Source organism: Rattus rattus, chromosome 1 (genome assembly GCF_011064425.1).
Source record: "Rattus rattus isolate New Zealand chromosome 1, Rrattus_CSIRO_v1, whole genome shotgun sequence".
In the NCBI taxonomy this organism is placed as follows: Eukaryota; Metazoa; Chordata; class Mammalia; order Rodentia; family Muridae; genus Rattus; species Rattus rattus.
This window is the reverse complement of record NC_046154.1, coordinates 143464988-143482247: the sequence shown is the minus strand read 5'-3', so window position 1 is coordinate 143482247 and position 17260 is coordinate 143464988. Positions and strand designations below refer to the sequence as shown.

Here is a 17260-nt window from a genome sequence, read left to right as displayed (position 1 = left end):
GCAAGCCATAATATTGTTGTTAAAAATTTCATGAAGACATTGGAAATAATTTAAGAAACGTCCCCAAAGATATGTCAAGGAGTTTCCTGTAGTGTATAAAAATGTAAAGAAATGAAGATAGGTAGAGTTTTAAACATTTATTCTATATTAATTAATGCTCCATTCCTTTTGTATCTGTGGACCACGTGAGGGGCCTTAGTCTGTATGTGCAGTGTTTCATTATCAGCATTAAGCTTTCAACTTGTATTTAAATTTTTATTAACATATAATAAATAAAACTTCAAAACAGTCCATATTAAGTCTACATATATTAAGTAAAATTCTAGTGTTGCTAATGTTGTTAAGTAAAATGTTGCTAAGTGTATAAATGAAAGGCAGGTATGATGTTACATGCCTGCATTTCTGAGTGTGGGACTTTGAGGAAAGAAGAGGATGTGATTGAGGCTGGCCAGATAAAAAAGGTGAGATGCTGTCTCCAAATAAACTACTGTAGTACAACAAAACAACAAGGAAAATACAAATGTCACAAAGGTTTAAATAAAATTTTATTATTCTTGAGGAAAAGAGAAATATTTTCTGGGGAATACATGAATACATTCATTTTCCTCTACTGTAAAAATTAGCTAGGTCAGCCACTAAAGAAAAACGCAGTGTCAGAGAATTCAGTCCATTTGGCCACATGGCTGTGTTGTATGACTTAGGGCAGCATAGTGCAACATGCTTAGTGTATACAGCAGAGGAGGAAGTTTACTTTATGGTAGCCAGAGGGGAGAGAAAATAGGACTTCAGATGTTAATATTCCATAGAAATTCATGTCCCTAATGACCTAAACTTTCTTACATTATAGACCACCTTCTAAATGTTTGGCAATGTCACAAAATATAACAGACTAGGAACAACCATTGAATACATGTGTCTTTGGGGGAATAGTCAAGCTCAGCTTCAGCTATCACAGTTCAGTATATGATCTTCCAAACTGTGCAATTCTTCTGGACCCTAATCTGTTTGTAATATATTCTATTACGTCTTCTATGTACACTCAATACGTATGCACATTTTTTTACTTGAAAGTCTTGCTTTGGAAGCATGTAACTTATAGAAAATAAACACAGGATAAATATAATTATTACCACAGGATACCATGCTGCTCACTGATAGGTTTAATAGTATAAATGATCTGAGAGTTCTCGAGTATGAATCATTGCTATTTTAAATGTTTATGTCCATAAAAAATTCATGGTACCAGAAAGGAAAAATAATATTTTATATATTTTGCTATATTCTTACCCTTAATAATTTCTTCTGCTTGGAGAGATTAAATATTTTAGAATAAGTAAGGGAATTAACTTCAGAGTAGAGATGATATTTCACAATATCTTAATAATATTAGAATGGTTTTAAAATATCAATAATTTATTTTTAAATAATCAAAACCAGTTCTACTCTGTATTTTTAAGGGAAAATGCATATTTAATACTTGCATATTCAATATTTGTGTTAGAAGAACACACAAATTATTTTAAAGATTTAAAAATTTTTCTCAAATGGAAATTGTTGCAAACAACATAAAATGTGTCCTGAAAAGAGTAAGACAAATGATGATAAATTTTGAATAAACCCAAATGCTATAGAAGGACCTTTATAGAAAGTATCACTTATTGAGAGACTAAAGAAACACTTCCATGAAAGTATCATTATCCAGATGAAACAGAGGGAAACAGAAATGCCTTACTAGCACCAATGATCTGTTATTACCCGTCTTTTAAAGGTGACCACCTGGGACTGGACTCGAGCAGAGAAGACCTTCTCCGTGTGTGAGATCATGTGCAAAGTTCTCAAGGTATGTGTACTAAGGACAAGCCCTTTGATGGAACGTCTTCTGAAGAGTGGGTCTCTGAGCTCAGGTAGAGCTCATGAAAACAATCTATGAATTGAAAAGAATATGGAAAGTTAAATGAGAGGTAAAGGAGAGAAACTCAACATACACAAATGCCCAGGCACTCAGAGAGTAAGTCTAAGCAAGAAAAATACATGTGAAATCAAATGGAGAAGAACATATTTTCTTTGTCTTGGGATCTGACAATCACTGCACTTTGGTTAAACGCTTGATGACACAGAACTCTCACAGCATCAAAGTTTCAGGGATTCTTAAAACCTGAAATGACTTATACAGTATAGAGTAGGAATTATAGTGGGTTACATGAAAGAACCATCAGTGCAGGTTTCCTTTCAAAATTTTTATTGTGTAGAGTTAATGTCTACAACATGATGCTATGGGGAATTGTATTAATTCATTGACATGTATTAACATATATGTTAATATATTATATAATGAAATGACACTAATATGCAGTAAATTTTCATAGTCTTCACATCTCAAGTCAATTGTTTTTCTCTGAGTTAAAAGCAGGTAAATCTCATGTTGCTCTTCAAATTTCTACATGTCCTAATCTTGTGTATCTGCCACTTTGTGGCTATTGACTTCTATCTGCTTGGTTTTCCCACTCTCAGACCTGTTCTTCAGGTCTCCATTTCTGTATATTTGAATTGAACATTTCACTGTTTTTCTATAGTCCAAGATCAAAGGAGCTCATATATTCTCAAATCTGATCCATTTCATTGCACACCCATGCTATGAAAGATGGAAGGATCCTAGGCATTCTTGGGGCTGAATACTATACCATTGTGTTTATGTGTCACAGTTATTTTGTCTTTCATAGTTTCTTCTATAGATTCCATATTCTGGTTACTGTCAAAAAAGATGCAGACATGTTAATGCTTTCATCTAGTAGTGATTATATCTTTTCTAGAGTATGCCCAGAGCAGAATTGCTGCCTGAGTTATAGTTTATCATTGGCAAATCATATATATATTGTTTCATGTAGTGGATATTCTGACCTAACTCTCCACACAGCTGAAAGTGTATTTTATTGGATATTAGGATGGCAACTACAGATGTTTCTTGTGACCATTTGCTTGGAATGCCTTTTTCCAGCCTTTTACTTTGAGGTCATGATGGTCTTCGTTATTGAAATGTTTTTCCTGTATGAAGCAAAATGCTGGATCCTATTTTTATATTTAGTCTGTTAGCTTTTTTATATCTAAATTAAGCCCATTAATCTTGAGACATATTAAAGATAGATGATTGTTACTTTGTATTTTGTTTGTTTTTTTAGGTGGCATTATGTGCATGTGGGTCTCTCCTCTTTGCTTTGTTGTAAGATGATTAATATTTTGTCTTCTCTTTGGTGTAGATATCATCCTTGTATTAGTGTTTTCCTTCTATAATCCTTTGCATGGCCAAATTGGTAGATAGATCCTGTTTGAACTTGGTTTTGTCCTGAAATATTTTGGTTTCTCCCTCGATGTTGATTGCAAGTTTTGCTGGATATAATAACCTGGGCTGGCATTTGTGTTCTTCTAAAGACTGTATTACTTCTGTGCAGGCTTTTCTGTCTTTTAATGTGTCTGGTGAGAAGTCTGGTATAATTTGATGGGTCTGCCTTTATATGTTACTTTGTCTTTTTCCTTGGTGACTTTTAATATTCTTTCTTTGTTTTGTGTATTTAGTGTTTTGATTATTATATGATTAGAGGATTTTCTTTACTGATCCCATTCATTTGTTGTTCTACAGACTTCTTGTACATTTATGGCCATATCTTACTTTAGGTTGGGGAAGTTTTCTTCTATGATTCTGTTGAAGACATTTTCAGGTCCTTTTAGGTGGGAATCTTCACTCTCTTCTATTCCTATTATTCTTAGATATGGTCTTTTCAGCATGTCCTGGATTTCCTGGATGTTTTGGGTTAAGAGATTTTTTTTATGTTTTGAATTTTCTTTGACAGCTGTCTCTCTCTTCTTTGGTATCTTCTATACCTGAGATTCTCTCTTCTTTGTTTTGTATTCTGTTGGTGATGTTTACATCTGCAATTCCTAACCTCTTTTCTAGGTTTTCCATTTCCAGGGTTGCCCTAATTTGTGCTTTCTTTACTGTCTCTACTTCCACTTTTAGGTCTTTGACTGATTTATTCAATTCCTTCACCTGTTTGATTGTTTCCCTGTTCATCTTTAAGGGATTTATTTGTTTTCTCTTTAAGGGCTGTTTAACTGTTTTCCTATATTTCTTTCAGTGAGTTATTTATATCATCCTTAAAGGATTCTATTATCTTCACGAGATAGAATTTTAGTTCATCTTTCTGATTTTCAAGTGAGTTGGTATAAACAAGGCTTGCTGTGGTGGGAGAAGTGAGTCCTGATGATACCCATGTACATTGGCTTCTATTGCTTATGATCTTGTGCTTGCCTCTCACCATCTGGTTATCCCTGGTGTTTGTTTGTATGGGTGTCTCTGTCTGGAGCCTTCCTCTTTTGTCCCTGGGTTGCTTCAGGTTTCCTGGTAGGCCTTGGCTCTGCCTCTTGCAGACCTCCTGTGGGGCCTTCTGTCTGCGGGGTCTTCAGAGGAGCAGTCAAGCTGTTGTCCTATGTGTCTCTTGGGCGGCGAGGTAGAGGGGGTACAGACTATGGTTTCTTTTTCCTTGTATGCAGTAGAACTCCAGGGAGGCTTTCAGTCATTTGGTTCAGTTGCCCTGCATGCCTCAGAGCCGCTGGGATCTCTTCAGACCGTAGTGTTGGTTTCCCAGTTGCCTTGTGTGCAGAGGAACTCCTGGAATGCCTTCAAACTGTGGTATCTTCAGGGGAGCAGACAAGCTGGTGATCAATTGCCCAGTTGCTTTGTGTGCAGAAGATCTCCAGGGATGCCTTCAGGCTGTGGTGTCTTCAGGGGAGCAGATTAGCTGACAGTCTGCCCCAGCAGAAGGCACTGTCTGGAAGAGAAGTGGAATTTGTGGGATGGACGTTTTGGGGGTTGTTGCATCCTGAGTCCAGTTGCTCCCAGAGATTTGTGGATCCTTACCCGTTGCCTTGTGTGCAGAGGATCTCCTAGGATGCCTGTGCACTGTAGTTTTTTCTTGGGTGCAGACTAGCTGGCAGTCTGGTTTGGCAGAATATGTTAATCAGAAGATGAAATATTTCTTATTGTCATAATTTTTTGGGGGATCTGTACCTTAGAGGTAGTCTTTGTATCTTGTTTCAATAGAATTGGCAACCAGAAACAGGTAAGATGGTCTTTTTCATGAGAACGAACAATAGTAATAGCAGGAAGATGAATATTCTAGAGTGGTGGGTTGGGATGGAGGCTGAGGACAAGACATCCTTGTCTTGGTGCTTGTCTTGCTGTTAAATGGCTGTTCTATTGAAATCTGTACATGTTCCCTTTCTCCATATCTTTTTCATCTTTACCTTCACTTTCTTCCTCTTTATCTTTATTCATATGTATTTCTTTATCTCTATCTCATTCTCCATGCCTATCTCTATATATCTCCATTTTTCCTCCTTTCTCAATAGTAGGCATATGAAGTGAAGTGTGTATATGTGTTTTGCATATACATGTATTTGCCTGCATGCTAGAGGCCCTGAGTTCTATACCTAATACTGAGAGGGACATAAAACAAAAGATGGAGAGTAAGAATAAAGATAAATGGAGGAAAACACTTTGCATCTAAAATTAAAATAAATGATGAGAGAATCATATCTTAAAGAAACAGATACATAGGTGAATAAATATATTTCTATGTCCTATGTTTAAAAAGCTAAGTTCATTATTCATTTTTTCATTAATTTATTTACTTTACATCCCAATATCAATCCTCTATACCTCCCAGTCCCCCAATCATATAGCTCCTTCCTCATTCCCCACTCCTCTTCTCATCTGAGAAGGATGAACATCTCCCCACCTGACCCCACTATAACAACCTATCCTGGCACAAGAAGTTACTGCAGGACTAGGAACAGATGAGGCAGCCCAGTTAGAGGAAAGGGATCCACAAACAGGCAGCATATTCAGGGACAGTCCCATTCCAATTGTTGGGGATTACAAATGAAGACCAAGTTGCACAACTGCGACATAGGTGCAAGGGGCCTAAGTCCAGTCCATGCTCTTTCTTTGTTTGCTGGTTCAGGCTCTGCTAGCCCTCAAGAATCCAGATTAGTTGACTGTGTTGGTTTCCCTGTGGAGGCCCTATCCTCGGGTCCCTAAATCCTTCCACCAACTCTTCTGCAAGACTCCCTGAATTTCATCTAATATTTAGCTGTGGGTCTCTGTGCCAGTTTCCACTGGCTGGAGTAACAATTGGGTGGAGCTAGGATTCTATTTGCAAGCATAACAGAGTATCATTATAGTGTCAGAGATTGGGTCTTGCTCATGGGATGAGTCTTAAATTGGGCCAATCATTGGTTGATCTTCTTCATCTTTGTCCTGGTACTTCTTGTAGGCAGAACACATTTTGGGTTGAAGGTTTTGTGGGTGGGTTGCTGTCTTTATCCTTTCACTAGGAATCCTGCCTGGCCACAAAAGTGGCCACATCAGGCTTCATATTCCCCACTACTAGGAGTCTCAGCTAGAGTCAACCCCATAGATTCCCTGAGGTCTTCCCCAATTCCAGGTTTCTGACATGTTTTAGAGATGGTACTACCCTCCCCAGAGAGTACCCAACCCTGATTTCTAGTCTCTCTCTCTCTCTCTCTCTCTCTCTCTCTTCTCTCTGCATCTGATTACCTGACCTGTTTCCCTCCCAACTCCCGCTCCCTACCATTCTTTTTGCCACCACTCTCCTCTCCACATTTGGAAGAGAAAATAGATACTACTAGTAGGAAAGATTGCAAAATAATGCTCAAATTACTCAAATTACTGATTTGAGGAAATTTTTTTATTAGTATAGCATCTTCTTGAAAAGACACTTCTGAATATTCTAAATCTTTATATTTACAAAGTGGCAGTCTTCTAAGAAAGATTTGCTTGTGGAGCGTTTCACAGTTTAAATCACTTGAAATACTAAATAACAACTTTTAGTTATAAATGTAATTATTATTTAGTTATATATATATAACATTTAATAATGGATATAAACTATATATTGTAGAAATATATATGTAGAGTAATTTAGTTATAACTTTATAGTTAAAGTGTCATAAAGTCTGTAAGTCTTCTTAAAATCCCAAGTTTTCTTTCTCTGACCCTACCCATCTGTTTCCCTGATGATTAGCAAAGGCTTGTCCATGGCTCAAAATAAGTGGTAGAATGGCTGGTGTTGGATAAAAATGGTGTTCGTTTATTCAGATGGTTAACAGCCTGAAAGAACACACCAAGTTGGGATGTGATGCCCTGCACCAGCAATCTCAGCACCTAGAACCCAAAGCAAAAGATACAGTGCAGAGGAGTTGTCTGGGCTTTGTAGGAAATTCCAGAATAGCCTGTGCTACACAGATAGACCCAGCCTCAAAAAAGGAAAAGAACTTATCATATAGAAAACTAGTCACATAAACAATGCCAACCAAGACATCTTCAGATGTGGCCTTGCTGTTTCAAAATAATACAGCAACCTAATCATCTCTGATAATAGGAAACTGAAACAAGATTGTTTTTATTTGTATAATTTATTAGATGTTTCAAATTTTAAACATCTTAGAATGTAGCATCTTGGGAAAGTATGTTATGTTTCATACATCTGCCATCTGTTATGTTGAAATTTTTGTTCTGTTTTTCTAAGACATTCTCAATGCCCTAAGTTATTAATTAAGTTGCATTAACAAATTATTTCATTGACCTAAAACTGCTCCATTGCAAGCTTCATTTAATTCATTCATCCTCTTCTTTCTTCTAGGTGAAAGTTTTCCCAAAGCTTTACTCCTAAAACCCAAGTGAACATCTCTTGGGCATGTAGTGTGGTAACAGCAGGACCTGGTCTTCTTGCCTCATTAGGAAGTTAATATACAATATACAGCTGAAGAACAATGCTGGTTTCCAGCCATCAGACTAGAAACTTAAACCCAAATGCAAACTCTTCCTTTCCTCAAATCCAATTACTCCTTGGCCAGCTCTGTGCTTGTGATTGGGCACAAACCAAATCTGTGGGATTTGCCTACCTCATCCAACATATAGCCTAAGTTTTGTTTACAGAAAAGCCATGGACGAGTTGTGCTTTTTGAATCCTTACATTGTAATTTCTTTCAGTAACTTGCATAAAATACATATAATGGTAACCTTAAAAATACACGTACTTTAAAAAATATTAAATAAATGCAGACTTTAAAATAGCTGATGACTGGTTTTCTATGGTAGTTTTCTTGTTAGTGAATATTTGTACAGTAAATCACCAGGAGACATTCTAGATGAAGGAAACGTTAGAAAATAGATTTGGCAGCAATAATCAACATGGCATCAATCTCAAGGATCTTTTTCTTGGAGCAAATAATTTTAAATCATCTATGCAACTTAAACTCCCTCATATGTATTTCAAGTTTTTCCATACTCTTTTTAGACTAATATATATATATATATATACATATATACACACATATATACATATATACACATATATACATATATACATATAACTATTGAAATGGTGTTAAAATTTATTTAGAATGGTAGTTTGCATACTATGTCTTCCTGTGTTGATGATTGAACCAACAGAACTTTACTTATATATTTACAATATTTCTTATTGTTATATGGTTATTATTTCTTATGATATTCAGCAAAATTACTGTTATTGATATTACTCTTTCTACTCCTTGCTCCTTAGCCTTTATGTATGCTCAAAATGGAATAATCTGTTCTGCTGAGTATCAGCCTCTTTGGAGAGGAAGAAAGGTGCAGATCACAGCTAGGACAGGTCCTCATGCAAGATCAGGAAAAATGCTGATATTCAATGTTCTGTGTTCTCTTTACCAGCTTTCATGTTTATAGAGTTTTATGTAAGAGTGGGAATATTTTTTAGAAAAGTACATGAATTTGAATTACAAAGTTCAATGCATGAAATAGTTTATATTGTCTTCTTTTTTCTCCTTTTGCTTTGGGTAAGCTTTAAAGTTATACTTATGTAGACAAAAAGGGGTCTTGATGAAGCTTCAAAGAGTCAACAGTATTTTCAACTGGCACACTATTTTTTCTAAGTGTTTTTCCCATTTAAATTCTACTTCAGAGAAAATATATCCACCCAGTTCTTCCTAAAGTTTATATATATATATATATCATATTCATATTCTTTTTTTCTCTAAAATCAGAAGTCCAGATCTTCCCTTCAGTCTCAGTGAAGAAATGCATTGTAGCTTTATAGCTGATTACTGTCTTTGTGCATGTCAAGTTTTGTCTGCTGTCTCTCTCTCTCTCTCTCTCTCTCTCTCTCTCTCTCTCTCTCTCTCTCTCTCTGTGTGTGTGTGTGTGTGTGTCTTTGTGTGTGTGTGAATGTGCATGTCTGTGTCCCTTTGTGTCTTATCAACAAATGTGTAAAAGTGTTCTGTGACTTATAGTTTTTAAAATAACAGCTGTCTTAATTACTTTTCTGTTGTTTTGATAAAATGCCATGACCAAGGCAATGTATAAAATAAAGCATTTCATGTGGTTTACGGCTTTAGAGTTTATGATTGCAGAGCAAAGGCATGTCATCAGGAACAGCTGAGGAGTCACATCTTGATCCACTTGTAGGAAGCAGAACACACACTGGGAATAGTGTGAGTGTTTTGAAACTTGAAATTCCAACTTCAGTGGCAAACCATTAATCCATAATTCCTAATTCTTTCCAAATAATTCCACCAATTCCTCAAACATACAAGCCTCTGGCAACAACTCTTATTTAAACAAGAGCAATAACCGTGGATTTTATATAAGCTGATAATGCTTAGCAATATATTTGTTGTGATCTGTTTCTGCAGAATTTTATTTTTATTGTTACTGTCTTGACATAACATTTTTCATTATTTAGTAAACATTATTTTGTTTCTGAGTATTTGATTAGTACAGAATTTACAAAAACTATTTGAAAGATTTGTGACTCAGCAATAGCATGTATAAATATCAGGTGGTCAGGCTAGAATTCTATCATTGAAAGTCACCATAGCATTTCATTGGCATATTTAATAAAATTTCTTCACAGTTCTCATCAGTGTGCTTAAGGTATCCACCCAATAGTCAGTACATGTTGGTGATTATAAGCTGTAAATATTGCTGAAATGGTCTGTAATGTGGTGCTAGCCATGTGCACTTTCCTAGTATACCCATACCAATTTTCCTAATGAAAGATATTTAAGTTTAAACATTTGGATGTGCCTTACATGGCACAGATAAGCATGTGTACTATTTGCCCTTCTGTTTTCTGACCCAGAAAACTTATTATTGAGAAAGTTCTAAAGTTAAGGTAATGGATCTCATTTTACGTCTTTCTTTTTCTTTCTTTCTCTCTTTCTTTCTTTCTTTCTTTCTTTCTTTCTTTCTTTCTTTCTTTCTTTCTTTCTTTCTTTCTTCTTTATCCTTCCTTCCTTCCTTCCTACCTTGCTTTTTATGAAAATATTTTTTTTCTCTTTAGCCCTGTCTGCTCTGGAACTTGCTATGTTGACCAGTTTGGCCTTGAACTCAGAGATCTGTCTGCCTCTATCTCCCAAATGCTAGGATTAAAAGCGTACCCTACTGCCTGGCTGGATTTCTATTTCTTATTGGGGGTGGCTTTACACAATCTTTGTAATTCCTAACTTTATTTCTTCTTCTCCAGAGTCTGGCACATCTTTACAGTCTCTTCATTAGAGGAAAGAAGTAAAAGTGTCTTAGTGACACAGGTCCTACTGTTATACAGACACAGAGCTTCTCAAGATCATATTCTATTTTTTTAGGTCACATACAGATGCCTCTGTTTGGGTACTGGGAAGCTCAAGTAGCATCATTTTGTGATGTGAAGACAAGCAAAGTTGAGCAAAGAACCCTGGCTTGATGCACCTCCTATATTTCTTGCCCTTTTCATGAACATGTTGACTCGATCCTTTGCAATTGTTTCAACTTGATTGTAGATCAGCTAACTTGAATGACATAAAGTGGTGGAAGCTAGGGAACCCATGCTGAAACACAGTCATCGAAGTTTAGCCTCGTTAGGAACACTGAACAATTAAAGAAACAAGTCAATTAGTGTTCACTCCTCTTGAGATTATGTCACAGAATTAGAAGATCGTATTATGAATCTCTGTATATATATACTAACTGTGTGCTTCAGTGTCTTTAGGGCAAATCCAGGTACTATTGACCAAGCCACACAGTAGCTAAGAGGAAAGCATAAAAGTAGCAAAAGCATACTGTTCTATTTTTCATATTGGTCCATGAAGTGTGGGTTCTAGGCATCATTTTAAGACTCAATTTTGCTTAGGGAGATGCTAAGCTGGCATTCACTGGAATGCATAGGGATCACATGTTTCAAGGTAATAGCCAGTTACTACTAACAGTTCCTCTATATGCCAAATTCATCAATGTTCTTTAAAGCCTTCTTTTTAATCTTCCTCTGTTAATCAGTCCCAGTTAATACTTTGTCCACAAGTACAGTCTCTTATATAAATCCTGATGGCAGGAATTTGTGAGCTTCAGCACAGGGTGAGAATGGAGATCCTGAGGAGGCCAAAGTTCAGTGCCTGAAACCAGCTAGCAGATATGGTTTTTCATTCACTAAAGTGCAATAATTTGCAAGTGAAAATGAAAAATTAAATTCCATTTTTCTTCTTTTCCATATTTTTGTTTAAGGAAGGATACTTGCAAATAACCTGAAGTCAAACCACCTTACCAAAAGACAAACGCTACGAAAATATAGATTAATAAGTCTGTTGGTTTTAAAAGTGCTATGTATACTTGAATGGAATTTATCAATCTTTGGTAAAGAAATTAAAGTCGATTTTGAGCAGAAGAAGATCATGGACATTTATAGTGATTTGAATGAAAACAACCACAATAGGCTTTTACATTCGAATGTTTGCTTCCCAATTTGTGAACTGTTGAAGATTAAGAGGTGTGTCCTTGCTGTGGGAGGTGTGTGATTAGGGTGGGCTTTGGGGTGCGAAAAGACCATTGTTTCTCTTCTCTGCAGATAAGGATGCAAAGCTTTCATGTACTGTTGCAGTACTATACCTGCCTGCTTTCCGTTACATGATGATGATCATAGACTAAACCTCTAAAACTTTAATAAGGGACCAAATTAAGTCCTTTCTATTATAAAAGTTGTCTTGGTAATGTATCTCTTTGCAGCAACAGAACACTAAAACAAGAGTGAGATATTGCTTTAACTGGCCTAATCATGTTGCTAATTGGAGGAATATGCAAGACTTTGAGTCTTTGAACTAGAAAAGCATCCAATGCTTTAAATAGTATTTACACAAACATTCTAGTAAGAGTGTAGAAGGTAGCAGTGCTGAGGAAAATGTATATTGTAGGGGCCTAACTAATGAAGCTTCAGAGGGGAAGACTGTTAGTAAATGGCCTGAAAATCTTTTCTGCCAGAGACTGTTCTTGTTAGATTATGGCAAAGAATATGGTTGCTTTCTCAACTTGTCCAAAAAATAAATCTGCCTGAGTCTAAATTGAAGAACTTTGGATTAATGGCATTGGCAGAGGATATTTAAAGAGCCCCTCATATTGATTTTGTCATGTGTTTATTAGTGATCACTGTCATGCAGAGATCTACAGTGAAGAGAAGCAAGTCAATCAAGGAAGAAAAAGGACAGCTTGAGGAGAAAAAGGGCAGCAAGAAATAGAATGCTGAAGACAGAATTGTTCTTCTAAAACAAGTTAAAAAGATTATATGCCTGCAGTTAATATTTTCTTAAACATAAATGAATACAAAATTTGTTATAAACAAAGTAATTTTAAAGTGACAGGAATGGAGAGAATTCACACACAAATGAGGAAAACAGAAAGTCTGCCTACAGATACAAGGATGGCTTTGCAGTTTACTCTGTTCCATCATTAACTATTTTCTTACAATATGTAAATTAAATCATATTTTATTAAATTATACTCATGTTTGCAGCAATTATACAGCAAGAAATTGTGCAAATGTTATCCTTAATATGTAACTTGTTCTTATTCAACAGAAATGCTTAAAACTAACAATTGTGATAGGAAAATAAATTTTGAAATATTTTAAATACATTATTTTGTAAAAACATGAGAACAGAGCCTAAACTTAAGATTTAAACTAAGTACCCTTTGTAGTTTACTCTGCAGGTATTCTTGACCATTTTCAATTCATTGCATTCAGTACCTTTTTAAAGCAATGACATTGAACTTCTCCAGCACTGTTACTCATATTTAAACGAATTCATTTATTGTCTGTGGAAGTTTCTGTGTGGATGCTTAATGACATTTATCTCTACACCCTGAAAAAGCAACTTTATTGATAGTCATGTTAACCTTCCAACTGCTGAAGTCTACGACCTTGGAGTCATGTCTAAACTGTTATTATGATACTTTTGATGTGATTCCTCAGCTCCTTCCCCTGCTGAGACATGATCAACTCATCCTCACCCCTCTGTTGTATCAGTACCCTCATTGTTCTTCTGTTTTCTAATTGGGAACGACTGGATGTTCTGTAGCCTCAGTCCACAAACCCTTTAACCTTACTGTTTGTTTTGAAACTGGAGTCCTGGTATCTCATATTGTTGGGTCTTTCTTCATGAGTCTCCTTAAAGGCCACCCTCACTCTGTAGGAATGGCAGTGAACTTTGAAGTGAGTACTCTCTGAAGCTTCCAAGAGGCTCTATCACTCTGTGCCATTTTCAACTTCTGTGATTTTATGCTTTTCCTTATTCTACTCAGAACAAAGCTCCAGGATATAGAAATGTCATATGTTTTGCCAGGTAGCAAATTTCTACACCAAGATTATGTGCAATATATTTCAGACATGCAATTTCTTCTTAGCAACTATCAACTGTATTTCTGTGGTAGATATTTCTGTAGGCTGTGAGTAAACCACTCACCAGGGTAATAAGTTTATATAATCTTGATTGCCAATATAAGGCATTCCTAAAATTATATGCATTTTAAAAGTAATATATAACAACTGTGTGACACAGTGGGCAGCTAAGGAGACTGTAGTTGAAGTGGCCTTCTCCAGTCCAGTCTTTGAAAGTTTATAAAGCCAAGCCAAAAATAATATATTTTGTATTAATGAGCACGTATTAAATATGTTGACAAAAAGCATCCTTTCCATCAAAATGCATCACATGAATTAAACTCATTTTGAAAGAGTATCATAGCTTTTGCAGTTCCCATAGTCATCAGCATATTTATCCCCTCACTTGATGATGGCTTATGCTAGTGCTTATGAATAATAGTGAGAATCAGGAAACACAAAGTTTGTCCCATATTCAGTATTACCTGCATTACAGCAGTCCTTTCTCCTACTCATTCTTTAAGTGTTTAAAAGATTCAGAAAAAAGTGAATTAGCTGTGGCAGTGAGATACTAAAATAATTAAATACTAAACTAACACAATGTGAGTAATGATACCATACCATGTTTCATTACACTTTGTACAGCAGAATCTGAGAGGTGACTTAATAATTATATTTAACACAGAAAAAATACTTTACACAAACTAGTTGCAACTTATTTTTAATCACATCTAAAGAAACTGTAAAGGAAAAAGCTCACAGGGATGAAAGGATAGTTCACCAATTAAGAGCCCTGACTGGTTTTCCCAAAGACTTAGGTTTGATTCCCAGCTCCACATCATGGTTCACACAGACCTGTAACTCATATTCTAGGTATTCCATTTCCTCTTCTGGTATTTCCAGGCAAAATTCTCATAACAAATAACTAAAAGTAAAGCTCAAACTAGTTTCTTTGTGAAAGCTGGTCATCATATCATCATAAAGGAATGAATGTAAGGATATGAAGAAAAATGTCATTCTCCAGGCATTAAACCCTAAGAATTACAATTCTATTCTTTTAGGCCTATATGTTCTAAATAATGTGAGATTAGTTTTAGTTTGTTTTTAAGGCAGGGCTAAATGTCAACCTAGAGATTTTATTGCTTTTTTGCCTGGTGACATCCTTATTTACAGCTTCAAGGAATACAGAATTTTTGCCCATGTCAAGCTATATCCCCTTAATTATTTCCTAGTATGATTCTATTGTTCTTGGAGGTAGAATATTAGAATTGAAATAGAAAAGTCTTTGAACTACTACTTAAAATCATTAATCTCATGAGGCAAATATGAAACTCATCTCACTTAATTATTCTGCCACTGATTAGTCATACTTCTTCATCATCTTATTTTATTTGCTTTTCCAGTTCTAATCATAATTTTGACAGCAAGTTTTCTGTTTCCCTGTAACAATGTCTACAGAAAATTCCTTTGTATATTAATCAAGATAACAACAAAACTGGCTAAAGTATACTAAATAAGAAATCAAGAATGCAAACCAACTCTAATGATACTAGTCTTCCTTTATTAATTCTCTCTACTATATCTCTACTTTTTAAAAAAATATCGCATAAAAATATTTTCCACCTGAGCATGAAGAGCACATTCCCACATTAATCATTTAGATACTTTGAACACAGCTTCGTTTTTTTCACTACACTTTTCTGAACAACCAAGAACATTATTTTAATAAAGAAGCTTAAGCAGTTGTATGCTGAATGTTTATCAAAGGCATAATTATAACTGTCATAAAGAGAAGGGCATTGGTAGTTGGAAAGGTTAATTTACATGCCGCTCTGGGTAGCCATGAAATATAATCTTTGTTCTACTTCAATCAATCAGTTAATGCGCCAACCTATAGTGACTTGATATGATACATTTAGACTCCACTGAAAGAGAACTCTTGAGAGGATTAGAGTATTAATTGCAACTGTGGTGATGAGAAAAATCCACTGTTGTTATCTACATTAAAAAATAATGTATAAGTATATTTATAATGCATGAATGTTCCATATAAATTGTTCAGGTCTCTTAAACAGCAATTTATTTGTTTTGCTCTTTTTACAATTACATGTATTACTTCAAATGATCTGTAAATACAAAAAGTAATTTAACATACTTGATAAATGAACATGATGCTTCAGTAAAGCTATACGCTGACTAATGGTAAAGCCAGGGTAAATATCTACCTCTTATTTACCTTTTAACATTTAAGCTTCTTGGTGATTTCATATTTTCTATCACTTTCTCTCACCCATCCAACTCCTGCCATCTTCTCCTCCTCTTCTTCTTTTCCTCCTCCTCCTCCTCCTCCTCCTCCTCCTCCTCCTCCTCCTCCTCCTCCTCTCTCTCTCTCTCTCTCTCTCTCTCTCTCTCTCTCTCCCTCAATTTCATGACAACTTTTGTGTGCTTACTATTGCATACATACACAGATACAAATGTGTATTGAAAATATCAATTGCATCCAGTTAGTGTTGCACGAATGTATACATATTTAGAACTGCCACTTAGTATTGAATAACTGTCTAGAGTATATTGATTTTCCTTCTCACAATTATTGTTTACCTATAGCTGAGGCAGACTTTAGTCTTCTGATAGGGCCTTGTGAAATGTCCTCAGTCAGTGTTGGCACGTGGTCTGGTGTCATTATTCAGGTCTTGCTGAGATTTCTCTAGTGCAATTTTACTGTCATGACTTAAAGATAATATTTTGCTGAAGGTGTCTTGGTCCTCCAGGTCTTACAGTCTTATTTATCTGCCTTTAAGATGAGCCCTGAGCTTTATGTGTAGATTGTAAATGTGGCAATTGAGACTATTTGCCCCATGGTCACTTATAATTTTAATTTTTACAAGTATCTCTGTAATAGTCCTACTATATTGCAAAAAGTAGCTTCTTTGGTGAACGGTGAAAGCTAAACTTATATGTGGGTACAAAGATTAGTATTTAGAATTCAGTAAGGTGTTATATTGATTTATGAATATGGCTATCTCCTTTAGTGTTTATGAACACTCTAACCATGAGTAGTTGGCTAGATTTTAAATTCAAGGAATGATGTTCTCCTATTAAGCAGGTATTAAGGACCACTGGATAATTAACTGTAGGTTACCAAAAGGATAAACTTGTCAACTTCTTGGATGTATTATGTAGGGCCAGTCATTATTGTGTGTCATAGGTTTTATAGTTTGAGAGCTTTACAATTTGTTTGTTTTTCTCCCTTAGCAGCTGGAAAACCTTTAGAAACTATGAAAGTTCATCCTCAAGAAAGATGCTTCATTGCCAGCTGATTTCCTCAATACCTGTACAAAAAATGTTTGATGCCTTCAGCAATAGGGTTTTACCTTCAGTTTCCCAGAGTCAGACAAGGGCAATAACAATAACCTATATTGTTTTGGGAGATTTTTGTGGGCCTACCCACAACAAACTCAAAAGGAAGTTTCCTGTGTTTGGTGGGGGGTTTCTGTAAGGTG

At 35.6% G+C, this 17260-nt stretch overlaps 1 protein-coding gene across 2 annotated transcripts in view; it reads left to right on the top strand.

Moving 5' to 3' along the window:
* Positions 1-17260, top strand: part of LOC116903800 (gamma-1-syntrophin) — a 281407-nt gene that overhangs the window by 202784 nt on the left and 61363 nt on the right. For both annotated transcript variants that reach the window (XM_032906505.1, XM_032906495.1), the window contains one exon: positions 1769-1840. In XM_032906505.1, the coding sequence (XP_032762396.1) occupies positions 1769-1840 (72 nt within the window). The remainder of the gene's footprint in view (positions 1-1768; positions 1841-17260) is intronic.